Here is a 22,784-nt window from a genome sequence, read left to right on the forward strand (position 1 = left end):
AGCAGTTGTTGTCTTCTTTCGCTCGCTCTCTGAAACGACGACATGACGGCAAAGAAGACGAAGACGTAGCGATTGCTTTGCTGTGTGTAGCTTACAGTTCAATCCAAACCGCACACATGGTGGCTTGGGTAAGACGTAAACATCGACGACGTCGACGTCGTTTGGTTTTCCAACGGGGGCGCTGAAGGGAAAATGAGGTAAATTGAGCCATCCACTCACACAATCAAAACGTGCGACATCCGTTAGCAATGTTTGGTGCGAAGCTTTCCGAAGCTATATGCTGCAAGTTTGAGTGCGATCGACGCAAGATCGTTACATCGATGGTAGCCGAGGATGGATTGAAGAAAGGAGATTGCTTCTGGTATAATAACCCATGCAGATCTATGCTTCAGTAGCTCTCAGCAATATGTGAGGATCATTTGGGTGTTGGTGTAGTGCAAAGCATTGGGTTTCAAATCTGGATAATCAGTGTTGGCAGTTATTTTAATAATAGTCTATGCAACTTTCGTTGTGTAACTTTCCATCTCAAAGTAGCAGAAATGAAAGAATTATTGCGGGTAATCTTGCTATTCTACGTTACAAATTAAAGTCTGGTACTAATTTGTTGCATTTCTCGTTGAAAGTAGGGGAATTGTGGGTAAAACCGACACCCCACAACTTTTCCTTGAAATCAAATTTTTATTATTATCGGCCTTTCCTATGATCAACTAGGTGCATTGAAGACGAGTTTGCGAAATTCAATATTTTTAATTGCTTTCATAAAATAATGTGCGCTGTTGGGGTAAAACCGACACCCTATGGTTAGGGTAAACCGACACGCTGTTAAGATGGTTGTGTATACTTGCGATTCATTTCAAATACTGGGGATCTTTGTGACACTTCAATTAGCCTATTAGAACACTATAGTATTAGCAGAAATACACAGAAATACTTTTATTGTGTTTATTTCTTGTAAGTCTCTTTAAAATCATTTTTTTTTGCATATCTGATTCTATCGAAGCTTTTGCTATTTCTGCAAAAAGCTCATCAAACCGAATTTCTAGTGTTCTCTTGGTTTGTCATAGATGAACTTTATCACAATGAGCAATCATATTATGTATACCCCAATAGATCGTTGATGATCGGAGTCCGAAAAATCAAATCTGAAAAAGATAGTTTTACTAAGAAGTGTGTGTGTGTCACCTATAAGTGAATAAATCCAATTAGCAGAACGTAGAACGCTTGCAAATCTTCTCTTATGAAATAAAATGACACTGAAGGTTGCAATGATGTGCGCAAGGATTATTTGGAAAAACTCATATCAATAAATAATCCTATAGCATAAAATACTCTTATTTATAGTACTACACTTTCGAACTTTCTTCCCCTCACTACATGATGAAGCAATAAAAAGCACATATTTGCATCATACATACTCACACTTTATTAATCACGCATATATCTCATTTTTAATAAAGATAAAGATTTTAATAAAGTGGAGAGAAAATAAATTAAAGGGGGTGTCGATCTTACCCCTATAGGGTGTCGGTTTTACCCGCAGTGCCTACAAAAAGTCACTTTGTTTTCCAAGTTTTACAACCAATAATTTTTGATGAATTTAATTTTTTGAAGCGCTGAAAAAAATAAGTCTTGTTAAGAATTTTCTGAAAAAGAATTGTGCATAAAAATTATAATTTTATTGGTTTTGTGGCAACTCAGAAAAAGTGTTAAGCTTAAGGTGTCGGTTTTAACCATAATTCCCCTACGGTTAAAACTACAATTCAAATTGATCATACTTTTCGATACAATTAAAATATGATCATAAGAACCTATGCCATAGAAATCAGTTTATCGGTTGGACGAGATCGAAAGTTACCTTTATCATATAGAAAAGTTATGCAGGGCGTTGAGACCCGGAGAGCCGAGCCGTTTACCATCCCAGATAGAATTTTACATTAGCATTTACCCTACAAACAATCATAAAACAATAAATATTATAGTTATTACTGTTTCAACATTGTTCGATGCCAAGTTCTCACAGTAGATTTACAATAAAATTTCATGTAACAATAAATTTCACTGTTCAGCAAAAAACTGATACAGTGCATTCACATTAAATTTTACTGTTTTCGAGAAAAAAATGTATGGAGAAAAATTGATTTTTTTAATGTTAAGATACTTAACCACCCCCCCCCCCCCTCCCCCTTTTCACTGTAAAAGTCTATTTTACATTGTGGCTGAAGATATAATTGGTACAATTTAAACATCATCTCACTTTTGATATTTTGCTACTTAGTTAGCCCTATTTAACACCCACTAGTTTTAACATGAAAATTGAGAAAACGAAAATATGTAATATATGACCTCCTTATCCTTAGACTTCTTGCGTGTATCTTTTTTTAATTATTTGATGCAACATTCCATTGACTTTGAAGTGTTTTGCGTTCTGCCTTTTCACAAAAGGTGTCGGCTGCTTTTACAATTTCTCGTTCATAATAAATAAAATAAATCGTTTAAATATAAGAACTTTATATAGAAATAAACATTAGTCATATATTCCCTGTTTTAAGATTTCTTCCACATTATCACAAATTATCTTTCGACCGGATGAATTTTATGATACATCCATAATCCGACGGGTATGTTTCTATTACTTTTGGGTAAGATTCTATTGTCGTTTCGTTAACAGATCACGCAATTGCGCATTGCGGTATTAAACTCATATTACCGCAAAGGTAGTAAACGGTGGAATAACAAATTTCGGTAGCTGTTCCGAGGGGCAAACAAAACACTAAATCTTCAAAACGACGCAGTTCTAAAAGTAGTACTTAATTAGTTACTTTAAGTACAATTAAGTACCATAAAGTACACTAAATACCGCAAATATTTAAAAAGTACGCATCAAATTCATTGTACTTTAATTACAGAAAATATTTTAAGTACAGCAACTTCGTACTAATACGCAAAATATTTTAATTACCGTCAATATGTACTTTAAATACTTGAAGTACTCACACATCGACGTTAATTACATTAAGTACCTTATTAAGTACAACAGAAGTATTTTTAAATACTTTCATTATTTACTTTAATTATATTCAAAATATGTTTGGTATTTTCAATACGACGCACTCAAACCTGCTAGTGCTTGCCCCTCGAGCTGTTCATGTATATGCATTCGTAAACATTTTCCGTAAATGTTACGAACAAAAAATATCGCAATCATTCGAGTACTCAATATTGGTGAGCACTTTGAAATATAATTAATTGTGCCATATCGATCATTTCCACATAAAAAAAATCGATGTTGTCAGGCATCGATTCCAACAGATCGTATGAAAAAATATATGAACATTTTGTTTGATGAATGAAATGAAATCGCGCGACTGACGGAATATTCGTGCTATACACAAACATTTAGTAAAATAGCGAATCATTTCTTTTTATTCACGAACAATAGTGAGCACGGAGCACGTTACATAACTCTTATTATCACTCTTTTCGGATATTATATAGCTTGAGAATATTTAAAACATGATGCTTCGCGATGTTTTTGATAACACATACTATATGGGATAATGCCAGGACTCAGAGAATCGCTCAAATCAGTATACGACAACATCAGTGCTAGAAATCTAAAAGTCTAAATCAAATCAACGGAAAAGCGGAAAATGGCTCATAAAGTAGATATACAAACGAATTATTACTAATACTCTGCTTATAACATATCCAAATTCTGGAATCAATGCATTTTGTAAGGAAAACTGAATTTTCCTAAAGGGGTTATTAATGTTGTGCTGAGCCAAAAAAAATCGATTTTTTTAATTATTTTAAAGCTCATACTCTTAATTGCATTTACTCAAATATCCAACGAGACTGAGAGCTAGGAACTGAAATTGCAGCTCTTGATATTACGCTACCTCTGAAGTGTATGCGTGTTCAAACTTTTCTTCGATATCGACTTTTCTAAAAATGAATTCCCACTAGTATCTTTGATTTGCACTATTATCGCTAATCCTAATGCCACAGAACACATAAAAAAACCCGTTAGAGAAAATCATCATAATAACTGCAATTTTCTTCTTCATGAAGATTTTCAATAACCTCCCGTCTATAAAGTTAATGCACTGGGTGTATGCTGCTCTGAAAATCTAGCGTCTTAGGAAACTCATTTAGAGCCGTTTGATTTCGGCTGGTTTAATCTAAAAAGAATACTAAAAATTAACTTCTATTCCATAATTTTCAGTTCAGCAATTCAAGAGATTGTACTCACCGCAAGCCATGAAAAATAAACTGCGTTGTGGAGCGACGTTCACTACTCCGTTTATTAAAAAATAAAGCTTTTAAAAAATTTCAAATGCTTAATAATTTTCACAATATTGTTAGGGAAAGTTGTTTATTAAGCTTTTGTAATATTGTGTAGAAAAAAAAGCTGAACATTTCTGTGTTTTCTCTATCTGCAATATATAAACTCATAAGTATACCAATTATTTTAGAATACCCTTTTAACATAAACCATCGCTCGAATGGGAATTGGTTTATCAAATTTTGGTTAAAGTCGACAAATAATTGGTGTAATTCGATACAATTGAAAAAGATATCCTCAAAAAATGGGATGTACTAATTAATGGGGGATGCAGTGTATAATAAATACAGTAAGGACCCGTTTTTGTCAGTCCCATGGTGTATTTTAGGCTAATGAAATGGGAACATTGAGTAAATCGGAACATATTTTTTTCTTTCTTTATAATAAACTAGGTGTTAAAATATTCTTCCCTCCCCTTGATGTAGTCTGATGTCAATTTCTGAATATTTAATATAAATATTAAATTTCTCTTAAAGGGGTATTCTGACGTAAAATTAAAAAAAAAATATTTTTTTTTTATTTTGGCATGTTTGCATATTTTAGACAAGGAAAACATGCTCTAGAAAAGATTTAGTCGAATTCAGCTTTGTTCGTCTGCTACAGCTCATCAACCATATTTTCATATTAAGCCGACAAAATCGGGGGCAGACTAAATCGGGGGCTGATCAAATTGGGTCATCAATGTATTATAATTGATAGGCAGTATTCGAAGAAGTTTCTTGTGGACGAGTGTAGTACAGGAATTCGGCTTGGTCCAGGTTTGGTGAAAATCAAACTTACTGTCCAAATGGCATAATTCCGAAACCGTCATCTTTGAAGTTTTCAAATCATTGCGAATTAATTTTCCAAAAAATAGAAACAGAGTGTCTTTAGCGAATGATATTTACGAAATGTTCTTAAATCCATTTTTTTTTTTCTAAAATAGCTTTCTAATGTGAGCTTCACAAACTCTAACTTTGGGTGACATGTAAATTTTTTTGTTTGTAAACAGCAGAAGAGGTTCATCATAATAGTTTATTTTAACGGTAAATACAACTAGCCTAAAATATGTTGATACCCTGAACACATAGAGCGTTCATATCTTCAACAAAGTGGTATATAATAGTACATCCGAAAATTTTGCTGAAGACATTAGCTCTCGAACTAAATTTGTTTGAAGAGTAAATTCCCCATATATGCTTTTTGAAGGGAATAACGCCAAAATTATTTAATCAAATGATGTACTGTTTAACGTTTGTAAAATTCATCGAAGATTCTAAACCTCCGCAATTGGCGGTTTCAAAATGATGTGATCTGGACCTCAAATTACTGTTATCGAATATTTATTTTACCTATTTATATAATTGATAATACAACTAATGTCAAATGCAAACAAAAATCGATCAGAACCTGCAAGAGTCGAACGGAAAACGCCATTCTTTCAAAAAATCCCCTCTACTTTCGGAAAGTGTTTTCCTCGTTATTAATCACATCATGTTTTCGGCTCAACTCTGCGCATTCCCATAATAAAAACATGTTCAGCAAATGCTGAAAGCTCTGGAATTTTTCGCTGAGCAGTTCTATGTTTCATAGACATTAAATCGATTCCAGCTTCGCTTCCTAATAAAAAACCCTAATCCATATTACAGTACATCCCTTCAAAAGTGAGCTCAATATTATAGGAAATTTGGAGATTATGATAGATTTCAGAACTCTGTAATGAATATAAATATAATATATAATATATAAATTCTATTATAATGTTTTCATACAGAATTTGATATTGATGTGATTAGACAACTGTCAGATCAAGACCAATAGATCAGTTACAGATCAGGATCCCATTCCCAAAATTTTTCAATAGTCGTCATGATGTTTAATACAACAGCTTATCAATGTTTTCGGATTTCCTATACTATTTTTGTAATATTGAATTAAATCAGCCAGCATCGATGAATTTTTAATTTAAATCCGATTAGAATACTCCCATTTCCACAATCTATAGCTTGTTCGTCTAAGCTGTCTAATATAAAGTTATAGCTATGTCATCAATTTCGGCAGCTAATTAAAAAAAACGGCAAAAAACGCTATTCAAGCATTCATATTTTGGAAACTAACCATCAGAATCAAAAACAAATTAATGGTTTTCTGTCTGGGTGATAGGCCTTTCATTTAAAATTTGGTTTGGATAAGATCGGTTCAGCCATTGCTAAGAAACACGAATGAGAGTTTGTACATTACATACATATGGTCAAGGCTCCGAAAATGGCAACCACAGGTGAATTTTTTTTTATCAAATTTTGCGTCACACTGTATGTTTTCCGTATGTATATAACCTCTAACGTTAAAAATATGAATGGTGAGCCCAGAAAAAAATTCCATGCTTGTCATTTATAAAAGTTTGTTGATGCTACTTGCATGATCTGAAAATGACTAAAACACCGTAAGGAGATAAAAAAGTAAGTACAATCCATATTTTTAACTTTTTGCATGGAACCACATTTTTCCATCGTAGTCTAATTTAAATTTGATGATATTGCTTGAAAATTGAAATGAATATGGATAAATGCTTATTTTCAATTGTGAAGTAATGGAAACCATAGAACTTGTAACGTGACAGATCAAAAATTCGAAAAAGTTTTGTGGACCACACTAAAAGCATGCATACAATGTCTAACTTATATTTTTGTATTGTATAAACCTTAAAGTTTTATTCATATTTGAGAAAACACAATTGATCTTACGTAACGTGACAGATGTTTTCTGCTGTGAAGCAATTCCATCTAGTTTGATTCAATTACTTCAAAAATGGTGACCATCTTCGATTCTGATGAAACCTTTTACGTTTCGTCTTTATGGGAGACTAAGTATTTTGCATTTTTAAACAAACAATTTTTCTTCAAGAGTAATATTTTAAAAGTGCGTATCAGATCTGAATGCACTACTTTCAAAATATATTGTTCGAAAATTGTCATTGGTGCAGCAAAACTATATGATAGCGAGTTCTAGGGAATCACTTCTTCCTTGTGAATATTTTTTAGTGAAATTTTTCAATAAGAAAACAAAAAAATGTTAAAAAATACAATTACAAAAAACAATGATTTTTTTGTGAAAGAAAACCTAAAAACTGAAGGAACTGTAATTACATTATTAGGAAGTTATTTTTAACTTCAAGTATGCTTCTAAATTTCTTAGTATTTGCCAGTCAAAAATATAATTTTCTTATGCAGTACTAATACTAAATATAATTTCGAAGCAAAATGCTCTTAAGAAAAAAATTTCCGAAATATTTTGAAAACATAACACGTTTAAAATTTAAATGCAAATAGAAAATGTTTAAAATATAATTGCATTGGGGAGAAAATAACAATACATAAAAAGTTTTAACATATTTCAAAAATTCATTTAATTTTTAAATTTAAATTTTTTATTTTAATTTTTTTCTTCACAAAAATTTTTTCAATTCAAAATTCTCATGAAAAATTGTGCTTCAAAATGCAGATGTTTTTGAGTTATTTTAGATTTTTTATAACTTCGTGAAATTACGACCTTTTCATAAGTTATTCACGTTTGTTCATCAAAACCAATATGTTTTTCTAAATAAACATGAAATTTCCCGTTAATACTCAGTTCCCAGATCAAGGATGATTTGTGCACGACTGTCTCGATATGCTTGCTGTAATAAAAATATAGAACTGTAACGCAACAGATCATTGAGAATACTCCATAAAATCGAAAACAAAGCTTTTCTTCAAGAAAACTATATTTCGAACTCTTCCTTGTTTTCCAAGCTTCATCTTAAAACTGTGCTCAGACAAATTTGGAGGCCAACGGAACAGACTTTTTCAATTTAGTTGGGCAACCTCCAAACTGACTGCGAAAATTGTTGACAGACGTATTAAAATGACAATAGCACGAAAATAGTTCATGATAGAAAATAACTTTCTGTAGAAAAAATGTGCGGTTTAGTGACCTTAATAATGTGCAGTTGGGAGAGAATCTGCTTTTATCGTTTTTGCTGACTTATCTTATGAAATATGCGTAAAAATGTAACGTGACAGACAGAAGCCTTGACCATATACAGATAGTATCCCAAATCGTCGAGCTGAGTCGATTGGCATATAAGACGCGGCTCTCTGGGCCTCGGGAAAAGTCTAGAAAGTTTGAGCGCATTCTATAAATTTATTTTATAAGAAATGTAAAACTTAGCATTAACAATACTACCAACCTTGTTCTGGTACCCGAACATTACGGTAACGAATTGGCCAGAGCAGGCGTAGATATCTTTGCCAATTTCAACAAGTTGGATGAAGGTCTTTGGCTTCAACCGAGCACTGTAACTATTAGCACAATCTACAATTATTAATTTATAAATATTTTCAACATTACAAAGAATTAGATATGCATATTGACTTCGGCAACACTGCCTGTTGTTTTCATCCCAATTACAAGTCAGCAGTTTCGTTGGCGATCCGTCCGAGAGACTAAAGCAGCCGAGCAAGCAAAAAATGCAACATAAAAGTCCCTCCGGTTCATTCTCTCTCTGTTTCTGATGTTTTACCGAATTTCGCCGTCGTCGTATACCGAACACCCACCATCCTCTCTTACCGTTTGACCAATCAACATCCTTCGCATATGTATGATAACTTACATCTGCCGCCTGCTCATTTGCCTCACATACCTATTCCCGCATAGCTTACATTTCGAACTGCTTAGCTCGCTACACACTTAAATTCCATTACCTAGCAGTAAGTAATTTTAATCTGCTGCCCTTATTTCGCTGTAAGAAAACAAGGGAGAAAGAATGATTTTTGAACCAAAATTAATGCGATGGTGTTTAGTCAGCTTTGGGGAATATCTCATAATTTTTGGGGAAAATTGAATTATCTCTCTTTCGTTTTTCGTTGGAGGAAGTAGGATGCATAGATTTCAGATTACCTACTGCTAGGTAATGCAAGTTCTCCGTGTAGTGCTTCGCGCATGCTCTCTTCCCAAATGCATGGGTTTGGAAATTTGTTTCAAGCTGTTCGCGGCCCACCAACATTAGCATAGAAACCACCTACCGCACCAACATCGATGCTTAACTCGGCGGTCGTGCTGGTATGTGTATATGCTAGTTCTCTCCCCTTGCGAGAGGATCACTCGTTCTCCCAACAGCTCGCTCCAGGGCGAACAGAGTGGTATACGTACACAGTACAAGACTAAGATGGCCGACTTTATTTGATCGAAAACAATCGCGAAGTGCAGACGCAAAATCGAGTGCGATCCTCGAGACTGCCACCAGCAGAAGAAATACCACCCAAGTGGAGAGAGCAGCTCGTACTCTAGTGTAGAACACCGAACCGACCACTGCTGCAGGCTAAAGCTCTTTTTGTCGTGCGAATTGTTAGCAACTTTCGTGAGATTCGTTTACTCTGATTGAATTCGACCAAGATCAACTGGTGATCGAGTGAGTTTAACATAAAAGTTTTTCCGATTATTTTTAGTCGAATTTATTAATAATAACTATTCAACAGTTGTGGTGCAAGTTTATTAAAATCTGCATGGGAACACAACCCGTGTTTTGGATTCATAGTATCAAGTGAGATTTTCGGCCAACTTGAACGTTTTTTCTTATCACATGCGGGGTTAGAGTGCGCAAGCAAAAGGGAAAATAAGATGTCATGATCAGTAATTTCGACAGTGCTTCAATAGTGTATAGGTCCCTTTTTTCTGGACTGGTGATTTTGGACCAAAAATCAGCCCAGTTCCACAGTTATTCCTGGAAGGATGCGATGACTCGATAGTCGCGCTAGCTTCACATATGCTGATCAGTGTTTTTGTGAAGAAAAACAAACCCATCATACAGAGTGTGAAATGAAACGTACCGAAGGGCGGAAAGAAGCTAGCAGTGGAAGAGTGCAAGTTTCGAAATGACGAAAGAAAAGCCTCAAAACTAGAAATAGTGTCAACACCACACTGTGGGAGTATCAGTTCGATTTTATTTTCATGTTTTGTCTACTGGTCTATATGCTGGCGTTGTTAGAACGAGGTGATGATCAGTACAAGCCGCTCATAGCATAGCCTGTATATGATAGATGTGAGAAGGAAAGTTGAGGTAAATAGAAGGAAAAAAAATCAAAAGTGACAAGCATCCTTCAGAAAATGAAGAATCCGATCGTTCGAATGTAGTGCAACAAAAGAATCGAAAAAATCATTAAACGTAAATATTGTACTAGTGACATCGAATTTCATATGTCACCTCAGGGTGCAGGGCCGAAAGTTTAAACAGCAAAATAAGTGCGAGCGAAGAAAAACATGGTAGTGCCCACGATGGATAGCCTACCGCGAGTACCTGACACCCACGGGGATACCGTGGACGAAAAAGTCTTCTCCGACCTCTACATTAGGACTAGCTGGTTCGATGCATCTATCGCGCTGGATCAAATCGAAAAGGTAAGTAAATTGATTCCACCTTCGAAAAAGCTTTGGAACAAATTGGAGCACGCTTGCAGGAATTGATCAAGGTATAGCTGCACGTTCTAAATAGACAGACTGTCCTTGTTTTGTATTTTGATATTGAGGCAACAAAAACAAGAAACATGTTTAACAAAAATACACTTCAAATATTTTTTTTAAAACAATTTAATCTGTAATATTTGAAATCTCTCGCTTTGAACTCGGTTTTTTGTTTCATTTTCTATGAAGCTATGAAATGTATTAGTAACAGCTTACTTCCCTAATAATGCTAGAACCTCACTCTTTTGAAATGATAAACAAATAGTTTGAACTGTTTCCATAAGAAAATATGAATCATTAATCAGCCCTGTCTCCATATCAAATTTTATAATAAACTTCAGCAGATCGAGAAATCATATATTAAAATAAAAAAAAATGCGCATCGATTATTTTGCACAAGAGAATACAAGGACTAATTTGAAAGAAAGTATAAACTGGGTTGTAAAACTGCCGAAAAAAGACTTATATAGAATACGTTTTTATAAGTAGAACATTTTAAAAAATATGAAGATAATCTTTCTTTTTTATTGGGTTTGGTATTACTCGGAGTTCACGTCAAATTATGTTTCTGCTAATTACACACGATTTAAAATTTGACATAAGGCTGGTGTATTTATATTCGATTAAATAGTACAAAAATGAGTCCGTAAGCTTTGTACAACGGGAGCTATTAGCGGTTAAAATCTCACTGCAGAGATTTTGAATGTGACGGTTTTTAAAGATACATTTATGGTATTATACTTACTATTTCGACAAGCTTTTTGTTAAATCTAAAATAGTAGAAAAGTAACAGAAAAACTTCGGTTTTACGAAAACGAACTTCGAAATTAAACTTTAGTTCCATAACAATTCCTCTGAAGATTTACAGTAAAACTATGATCTTTGTGATTCAAGGACTCATATATAAACGTCTTTTGTGGAATAATTTTCTTATTTTCGCAAGAAATATTCGTCGCTTTGAAATCGACTTTTTTGTTTAAGCTCGATAAGCTGAATTTTTACATTATCATGGTATACTAAAAACAATCGTCACGGATGCCACTCAGAATTTTATCGTTAATGAACTCGTCTAATTAGCTATAACTTAAAATTCCTCATATTTTCATGACTGGTAAACCGAATACATTGTATACTAAGGGCCGTTGGCTGTAGATACAGCAAGCCTGAATAATCTTGCCAAAAGCATGATTTGTTTTGAAAATTCTTGATTTTGTGTAACTTATCCAAGAAAAAGATCTTCACTTTCTTTTCGTCGTTTTTTGCACTATTTCTCAGCAGTCACCACTTTTAAACATGGATGCCAGCAGGGGTAATCATGAAAACGTAGAATAATCGAATGAACGTCAAACCCAGTTTATTCGTGAACTCATGTAAAGTACATATTACGCCGTAATTAAACAAGAAGTACGCTTTGGACTTTCTCAAAGTAAGGTCTTTGTAGGCGTTTTAACAGTTCCTGGTGAAATTGTATGGAACTATTATGATTAGCGAGAATAATAATACAATATTTTTTGAATAGGTAAACGGCGTGATAAGGCGCTAATCAAATATACAATAAAACTTTCGTGTTTTATCTAAGTTGTATTGTATACTCATTTCTAACTCAAACTGTCCAGTGATAAACGAACATTGTAGTTAAAATTGCAAAAAAGTATTTTTTCAGCTTAGGTGGCCAGGGCTGAAAAATTTACATGTGAGAGTACAAGAGTTTATTAATACAGGATCGAAATCTTGTCAGGGTGATTTTCGTGACTGTCAGGTCTTCTGCGTGATGTTCTATGTCTTTATCTGATTCGGATAGCATTATGCTATGATGCTCGGAACGTTTCGCAGTAACCCTTAACCACTGTTAGTATTAATATTTTCTGGTGAACTAACCTGCGTTAGGGTGCAGGCTGCTTTGTTGGTCGGATTTTTGAAAATATGCACACAAAATACATAATAGTTTGGTAAAACATCATTCATCACATTAGTTTGAATTCGATTTCAGTGATTAATTTGGCCTACAATCAATGGATTGCACTCAAATCGGTATGAACATACAATGATGGCACTATTATAGCAGCCCCATGGTGTAGTTTATGGGGGCACTGACAACATCTGGACATATTTTTAATTTTTACTTTTAATAAATTGAAGCTGTTAAAATGTTCTTCATTTGTCCCTAGACATAACCTTTCTTATTATTAGTAGCGAGCTATTTATGCGACCTCCGAATGGGTTAAGAGGATTTTTCAGTGCAAAATTGAAAAAATGATAGTTTTATTTACGTATGTTTTGCATTTATTAGATAAGAAAATATGCTCAAGAAAGGATTTACTCAAATTTGCATGATTCGTCTGCTAGAGACCATCAAACGGGTTTTGATGTGAGGCTGACAAAATCGGGGATAGACAAAAGCGGGGGCCGATGAAATCGATCCTTTGTTGTATTTGTTTTCTAAATAGAAAAAGAAATATTTGTAACAACCAGGGTACGTGGGAGATTCGTATATTGCATATATCAATTGAACCAGTACTTTGAACAGAGATAGCCAACACTCTTCTATTTAACAAGTTTGTTAAAATGACTAGGACAAATAGGTGGCCAATTAAGGGACATCTTTCCTAGCCAAGGGTAAGAATTTTGGTTCTAAAGTTACCATTAACTATAATCTTGAAATAATACTGAACCTTACTAAGACCATTCAAAACTACTATGCTCGTAACACGTATAGAGAATGTTTAAATTATTCACAGTACATACTTTGTTTTTATAATGGCCAACTGAAAAAGCCATTTCGTGTTAAAAAACAGCAACAAAAAGTCCTACTGAGGATCGGCAAGGGTAGTCGAAAAATCTCCAATCAAGCCAAAAGGCCCATCAGTGAACGACGGGGAGTGCAGGGCTGACTAGGACGACCGCCCAGAGCGATAGAAAGACTCTTGACCTATTTGCAGAAAAGCAAAACGATCAGCGCGCAATAGTGAATGCCACACACAGCGAATGGCATTTGCTTTATTTTAATTTTTCTTCACTTTTTGCTTTACACGGAGCTGCTTTCTATATAGCTTTCCGTTTCTTCCCTTCGGAGTCCTCGGTAAGAGGGGTTCCATCAGCAGCGAATGGAGTGACAGAAACAGAGACCGAATGCGCTAGGGTGGGCATGGCACAAAAAAGATTCCACTCTCATCCCGACAACCCCCGGCAGTGTTTCAGAGTATGAATTCAAACCGTGTAGTTTGCAGTTCTCGAATCGCATCGACCAAGCATGATATTCGGGGAAAAGTCACGTAATCAAGCAAGTGTGGAACAAAACAAACAGACGGCAATATGTGCCCTATTGTGGTTTCCTACCAGGCTTGGGACAATGCGATTGGATGTGTTTTTTTTGCGAAAGCATCGACTCATAATAAAGATTTCACAAAATTCGAGACCACCCAGAATAAATGAACATGATGAGGTTGCGTAGCAACGATAAAACATAAATGGATTTGTTCTAGTACTTCTTGCTTCTAGCAAAAAAAAAACTCCCTCCTGGTTACTTCGGGTTGGTGCCGGAGCCAAATAAGAGAGAAGAAGTAAATGCAGGAATAACATTCTTCCAGTTTTCTCCAGGAGTATTTTCAGTTAAACCCGGCTACTGGAACAAACCTTTTCCCATCCTTTGAAACACAAGAAAATATACGCTGTACTAACTTACTGTCAATTTATTTATTCAACTCGGCTCATTGCGTTTAACCTTACTCAGTTTTTCCAATTTATTTAAAAAAATATTAACAATAGAATGGCATTGTAGTGGTGCATCACGCGCGGAAATTCATTTCCTAATAGAGGTTACGTTCTGTGCGTCCCTTACTGACTTCTAAAGCGACCCTTACACGTTTTATATTTTGTCAATACTAGAGAGTATTGACAAAAATATTGAACGTGTGCTGGAAAAAAGTTGGATTGACGATGTGCATTGCAATTGTGCTTGACATATTGAAGCTGTATCGCCAATACTGTGTATTTCACAAAAGTATTAAACCTGTAAAGATCACTTTGACCGCCAACTCAAGAGGTGTAGTTTTCGTCCATGCTATGGTGACTGCTTACTTTCGGTTGGGTGCCGTAAGCTTTTGCTCTCGTTTCCTTGCGAGCCATATTTCTGGACCTTTGGATGTTTCCTTTATCGTCGAGGTTTTAGAATGCAATAGGGGAACCCGGAGCTATTCGAACGTACCTAAGCTAATCGCACTTTTAGGTAGATGTGAAAGAATTAATCGGTCAATGGTAAAACTTTAAAGTTCATTTTTCTCGCAATCAGCGATGCCAACCTTCCAGTTTTTTTATACAACATCCAGTTTTTTGGGGCCAACATTGAGAAAAGTTTTTTTATACAACATCCAGTCAAACAGACAATCCGAGAAACCTTCCAGTTTTTTTTTAAATTTGACCCAGTTTTATCCAGTCTTTTTAATATTCATTTATTTAGTTTTATTCACAAAATTGTAACTTGATTCATCCAATTTTCAAGCGAGCGATGGGAAGATGGCGAGTACTCTAGAAAAAGCTTTTAATCCACCGTAACACCCACCTGAACTCTTCTTATACCCACTTGTGAGCAAAACGGTTCGGGAATGTACATTTTCATTCAATTTCAAATGAATTTTACTCAAACATAAGAGCAGTACATTGAGTCAAATATTTTGATGAACATTTGTTGAATACTCAGGTAGTTGCTCTAGAGGTAGGCCGATTTCTTTTGCGCTAAAATTTTATTCTTTATTATGAGAACGGATTAAGCGCGTCCTCGAATTTACGAAAATAATTTCAAACTTAGGATTTTGCGCATGTGTAGGTTTAGACCTTCAAAGCAATAAAATTCGAATGTAACTATAACAATTACAATCAAATTCGAATGCTTTAATATATTTTTTAATTTGGATAACAATATCAAACATTGAGTCAGTTGTTCAGTAAAAGGAACATACGTGTTTACTTTAAATTACGTTCATTGAATCGTTGACTTAAACATTACAATGATAAATTAGGTTTCTTTTTCGAGCATCCAGTTTTTTCCGTTTTTTTTAAGAAAGGTTTCAGTCTTTTTAAAAAAATGTTGGCTACGCTGCTCGCAATATATAAATTTTAATTTTAGGAATTCTAATGCCATTGTGTTCCTCGGAAATTTTTACATAAAAAACTAATAACCTCAATATAATTTAATGCTGTCCTGAGAAGCAAAAAAAAACACTTTCTCATATAAAATCTCAAGCGCACAACGACAAAAAACCATGAGTGTACTGGATTTATCGTGAACTATAGAAAATAGGTTTTTGGTTTGCCCCTAACAGCAGGGTCGGTTTTTATGACCATTTGATTTTTTGACGTAGGACTTACGTCTTTCTTTACTATACTGGGTGTCATTTCAAAATTTTCAAAACGGATGCGTTACGTACACTTTGAACTCTAATAACTTTTCTCCTACTAAAGGAATTACTAATTTTGTTTCATAAATCGAAAGGAAAACGTTCAACGCTTGCTATTGATACCTTGTTTGCTATGTAAAACTTGTTTAAAAAGTTCAAAAACTACTTTTAATGCGAATCAACATTAATGCTAAAACCTATAAATATGGGTGTCACAGTTTTTCTTAAAGCCAGACGTGTGTAAGCCACAGAGCAGAACACACGTACGTGTGCTGCTCAACGAGAAGCTGCATTTTGACCACCAACCAAATCATAGCTACTGCCTTATCGCTGCCAACCAAGAACAGTCGTCGCCCTGCGTGAAATTCATTGCTCTCAGAAGTGGACAGAGTTACTAATTCGCAAGCTGCTCTTCCAGTGCCTGGTCCGTGAGATTGCACAGAATTTCAAAACCTACTCTTCCGGAGCTCAGCCGTAATGGCCCTTTAAGAAGCCAGCGAGGCCTGCCTGGTTAGTTTGTTGGAAAATACCAATCTGTGCGCTATCCATGCCAAGCGAATAATCATCATGCCGAGCGGGAAACGGCGAAATGATATTCACAACAAACGGTCCTTATTAGGACCACAAAATCGTTCTCAGAAGAATTACAATTGAAATTTCCATTTCGTGCTTTGGAAAATAACTTCCCTCTTATCGGGTTAGTTATTTTCTATAATAATATCCGAAAAATGTGCGATAAAACCAATAAACTGACCAATTGGACGGAAGCAATAAAATACCTACAACAATTTGAGTCAGAAAAGTGATATTAACGGAAAAATGCTTCGATCGTTTCTAAGTGTTTGGCAGCTGAAGTTGCCGATTTGTTTTCCAACGTCAATTATTTGCGCTGTGCTGTACGGAACAGATTTTTGCGCGATGTGTTGGGAAATAATTAAAACAATTGTGTAGTAGATTCCGTAGATTTTACCGTAAATTTTGATAGAAATGATTTTGTAAAAGCATTAATTAGCCGTGCTTTGAATGGTGGTTTTTGCAAATCTTTCTAGAACATTAGTGAATGTGGAAACCCTGCTACTAAGCGAATGCCACGCCAAAAAGAATGATGAAAATATTTTCATTTGTCGCACAAAGGGATGGACTACCATCTGCACTAAGAAGTTTATAAAAGAGATCGCATTCCGACATACAATGCTCATTCGATGTGAGCTGCGAAAGGGGAATGTTCGTGTATGTACGCAGCAGAAGCGAATTCGGGCAAGGTTCGAATCGTTAGCAAGGATTCTCGTCTGGTATCACCAAACATAGTTATCTACAAACCGTTCTTTTTAGGATGAAAACATAATGGAGAAAGAATTGAATTAGAAAGTTCCATTTAATAACTTGCATTGAGTTTGCGCCTGTCAAGTCTGCTGTACTTTATCAATGACACATATAAACCAATGTTTATCGAATTAATCTACAATGCAAATCTTTCTAGAACATTAGTGAATGTGGCAACCCTGCTACTAAGCGAATGCCACGCCAAAACGAATGATGAAAATATTTTCATTTGTCGCACAAAGGGATGGACTACCATCTGCACTAAGAAGTTTATAAAAGAGATCGCATTCCGACATACAATGCTCATTCGATGTGAGCTGCGAAAGGGGAATGTTCGTGTATGTACGCAGTAGAAGCGAATTCGGGCAAGGTTCGAATCGTTAGCAAGGATTCTCGTCTGGTATCACCAAACATAGTTATCTACAAACCGTTCTTTTTAGGATGAAAACATAAAGGAGAAAGAATTGAATTAGAAAGTTCCATTTAATAACTTGCATTGAGTTTGCGCCTGTCAAGTCTGCTGTACTTTATCAATGACACATATAAACCAATGTTTATCGAATTAATCTACAATGCAAATCTTTCTAGAACATTAGTGAATGTGGCAACCCTGCTACTAAGCGAATGCCACGCCAAAACGAATGATGAAAATATTTTCATTTGTCGCACAAAGGGATGGACTACCATCTGCACTAAGAAGTTTATAAAAGAGATCGCATTCCGACATACAATGCTCATTCGATGTGAGCTGCGAAAGGGGAATGTTCGTGTATGTACGCAGTAGAAGCGAATTCGGGCAAGGTTCGAATCGTTAGCAAGGATTCTCGTCTGGTATCACCAAACATAGTTATCTACAAACCGTTCTTTTTAGGATGAAAACATAAAGGAGAAAGAATTGAATTAGAAAGTTCCATTTAATAACTTGAATTGAGTTTGCGCCTGTCAATTCTTGTATACATTTACCAGTGATTCATATAAGCAAATGTTTATCAAATTAATCTACAAACCCGAAGGTTTTTGCAAGTCCTAGAAAATCAGTGAATGTGGCAATCTCATTCGACATGAAATTTCCAGTAAACATTCATTCAAAAAGTGCATTGGCTCAAATTATCCATGAATGTCATATGATATGCCCAAGTTTAGTCCTACGTCAACACCGCGGTTACGTCCCTGGCATTACCCACTCCTAGTTTTTTCTCAATATTGGCCCTCAAAAAATGGAATTTTATATTGAAAATGAGAGTTTTTCACTTCAAAACGGTGTAACTTGGTATTCGCCCAAATTATAATTATATTGAGATTATAAGTGTAAAAACGTCTGACGAACAAAATGACATTAGAATTTTCGAAATTGAAACAGTACTGCGAGAAAAATGAACTTTAAATTTTTAACTGAAAAAATAACACAGTTGGCAGCGGCTAAACCAATTTTTTTCAAAAACTAATATTTTTCTAGACTCATTCAACAATTTCAATATAACATCTTACGGTTTTATTCTAGAGTTATTAGAACCGGTAATAAAATCAAAAGAAATTCAAAGGTTTCATCAAAATGGGGGTGGCCAATGGCCCGAGTGGGTGGTCAATTGACACAAAAATTTGTGTTTTTGTATATTGGCTCTACATGTACAATTCATACAAAATTTGTTCAAATCCGTGAAGGTCGATTTCAAGTTTGTCTCTTATTTTGAATATTTCGCCTGGAATAAGCCACATTTACTTATTTGAATTGTTGGTTTTTGTACATTTTTCTAAACTCCCCTGGTACGCCCCAATTAATTGTTTAAATCCACATTAACTTGCCATGTGGGCGATAAGGTTTTGCAAACGATATGCTGTTTAAATGATTTCTCTTTATTTGCTCTAATTTCAAGAAACTTGTACAATCTGTAATACAAAGGGTAATGATGTGGGTTAGCATCTAGTTCTAGTGACATTTCTCTCTGAAGTAAAATAATTAGCGAAATAGATTTATTTACAAAAATCCCTTTACGTGTTTCAATGAATTTTTCATATCGAAATGATGTTTTCTTCAGTTAAAACATGTATGTCATGTCTTATCTTATTACCTTTCCTTCTGCGTCTCTTTTTTATTCGGTCTGTTTAATTAATGAGGTATGGTATCATTGAAAGTCGAAGGTCCTAATTTTAAATTTCTCAAAAAACTTGAGGAACAATTTTTAGACTATTTTACAAATAGAGAATTATATTTATTTGCTTTAGCATGTTATATTTTATGGGTAGTCACTTATTAACACTCAGTTTATACCTTCAAATGATACTCCTACACAATTGTATTCTTGTTATTTTTTCCCTATAACTTTAAGGTTCAACTGACAATGCTCGGAAAAGCTATCATCTTTAATAACATTTTTTTTGCACTTTATTGGAAATAATCTTCATAAACATCAAACAGTGGTTTGCAAAAAATTCCACGAGTACAGGAATTTATTATCATAAAAATTTTGTGAAGCATAGCAAAAAAGATGGGTGGGTAATGTTAGAGACATAACCGGAGTGAAGTAGAATACACTTTAGACCGGTAAATTCTGCTCTGGAATAAGCAATTTCTATGCGATTTTGTCGACTTTAGCACATTCATAGTTTATTTGGAGTATTTTTGGAATTATCAAGTTGACAATTTGCAACATTCTTTGAAAATATTGTTGAACTTTTATGAATGAAGGCACGCAAACGAACGTTTGACCGTTGTCCTACTACCAGCATCAGAGAAGTAGCAGATCAGCATTTTTCGCTACATGGCCTGTACCAAACAAACCGCTCGTAAGTCCACCGGAGGAAAGGCTCCCCGCAAGCAATTGGCAACAACCCCCTGGCAACCCTATACCATCATATGGAGTTTGACAGCGACCGACATATATGGGGCGTTATAGCTATAAAGCCCCAAACAAAGAATTATGTTCGGCACTATGCTCGATATTCAAGCATTCCACACGACGTTTTGCATCTTGTGGGATGATTTAATAATTTAATTTAATCGACATTTTGTAACTAAATACAGCTTCTAATCATTCGGTTCAAAATCAATGTTTTGCCTTTCATGGCAGTGATGCTGGCTGTACAGAGACGTCGTCCTTGACAGGGGGCTGGTTGGCAACAAAGGCCGTGTAAAAGTGCCCCAGTCACGGTTGGCGTTAAGAGCCTCATCGCTACCGAACAGAAACAGTCGCCCTGCGAAAAATTCACAGCTATCAGAAATCGAGCGGGCCTAAATTGTGACCCAAAATAAACCACAAACCAACAAGTTGTTTTCAGAACCAGCCAATTATAAAGTATTATTAATATAAATGAAATTTTCCATTGCCTTACAACCTCCATCTCCCTTTCCTCCCGGCTTGAATAACTATCAATCTTGATGATGCTGTGCGGCAGGGGCACTAGTTTTTATTATGGTGGAAAATTTAGGTTTGCTCGTTTTTCCCAAAAGTTTTTTAGCTGTGCTGTTTTCAAAGAAGTTGTAGTTGAATTCAAAATAAAATAGTTTATTTCTATTGTCAGAGATGGACCTTCCAACGAAAACTAGTCTGGCTCGCTTGGAATCGAATTGTATGGACCAACCACTGCTTTCACAAAATCTGTTATTTTCAGTAATTGAACATTCTACATTTTTGTAAATTGAATCATTACACTAACCTGTCTACAAATCACACAAATAACTTTTTTATTTTGTGCCATTCTACTTGAAAGCGACGATATTGTTCACAAGTGGCTCACTTACCATCCAACGCTCTTGGCAAGCCACTTTCTGATGCTTGTAATAAAATTTCAATTCGATTCTTTGTCGATAAATTGATGGCCCTGAAAAGGGCCTTTTCTTTGGGCAGTGTTCGAAATTTACTTGGTGCTGGTGTATATGGTAACAGTTTTGGTGCCATCGAAGACGGCGTGCTTGGCCAACTCTTCTGACAGCAGCAAACGGACTGCGGTTTGAATTTTGCGGGAGATGCTGCAAACGAACTGATCGTGAACATTTTTTTTGTCGTGACTAACGACTTACCTTTCAATATAGGGGCCCCTATTCAAAATTTCGGAAGAAAAATGATGTAAGATTTTGAACGCTTATATCTTTTGTTGTACTGAATGGATTTAATCAATTTCTTCGGCATTTTGTCGAAAATATTTGTACCAATGTTGTATTAAATTTTGGAATATGTAGGATATTCATTATCAACGGAAAAATAGTGTTTTGAAAAATCTTTCGAAAACGTCTCGGAAAAGTGAAAATTTTCAGCCCATCCCGCACAGAGCCGTCAAAATGGTGCAGCAAATGAACAATAAAATAATGAAAAGTTTATATAAAGGTCCACTACATGTTTGTTCCTATGATTATTCGTATTGGGTTGCTTGACGAGAGCAGTTGGTGGGGGAAAGCCGGGATATTAATTTTGGTTAAGCCATTAGAAGTCGGACGGAAAGGAAAGGCTCATGCACGCCACGAGAACGAGCGAGAAAGCGATAGTAGTGCATATTAGCGAAAGCGTTACGTACATTTTGAACGTTAATAACTTTTCTTCTACTAAACGGATTGCCAATCTTGTTTCATAAATCGGAAGGAAAACGTTCAACGCTTGCTACCGATACGTTGTTTGCTATATAAAATTTGTTTAAATAGTTCAAAAACTACTTTAAATGAGAATCAACATTAATGATAAAACCTATAAATAGGGGTGTCGCAGTTTTTCTCAAAACCAGACGTGTGTAAGACGCAGTGCATAACAGACGTGCGTGGTCGTGAGAAGCTGCATCGGACGACCAATCAAATCAGCTACCATCGGAGAGAAGCAGAAAAACGTTGGTGGAGGTGGTGGCGGTGAGAAGGCCAAAAAGCCAAAGGCTAAGAAACGCAGTCACTGAAAAAGCGGTAGTAACTGCCACTAAAAATGCCACCAAAACATCGAAGACTGCAAAGCGTACTCATTCGGTGTGAGCTGCGAAAGGGGAAAAATCGTATGGATGTACGCAGTAAAAACAATCGTCGGCAAGGTTTGAATTGTTTTAAAAGATTCCCGTCTTGTATCAACATAGTTATCCACAAACCGTCCTTATTAGGACGAATGCAAAATGGAAAAAGAATTTAATTAGAAAGTTTCTTTTATTAACTAGTATTAAGTTTGCGCTTGGTAATTCTGTACTTTTACCAGTGAATCATAAGAAAATGTTTTTCCAATCTACAAACCCGAAGGTTTTTGCAAATCCTTCCAAGAAAATCAGTGAATGTGGCAACT

At 35.3% G+C, this 22,784-nt stretch overlaps 1 protein-coding gene across 1 annotated transcript in view; it reads left to right on the forward strand.

Moving 5' to 3' along the window:
- The first annotated feature begins 9,548 nt into the window (after positions 1-9,548).
- Positions 9,549-22,784, forward strand: part of LOC131694027 (protein patched) — a 108,947-nt gene continuing 95,711 nt past the window's right edge. The window contains exon 1 of the mRNA XM_058982367.1: positions 9,549-10,759. Within this exon, the coding sequence (XP_058838350.1) occupies positions 10,622-10,759 (138 nt within the window). The 5' untranslated portion in view covers positions 9,549-10,621. The remainder of the gene's footprint in view (positions 10,760-22,784) is intronic.

This window comes from Topomyia yanbarensis, chromosome 3, assembly GCF_030247195.1.
Source record: "Topomyia yanbarensis strain Yona2022 chromosome 3, ASM3024719v1, whole genome shotgun sequence".
In the NCBI taxonomy this organism is placed as follows: Eukaryota; Metazoa; Arthropoda; class Insecta; order Diptera; family Culicidae; genus Topomyia; species Topomyia yanbarensis.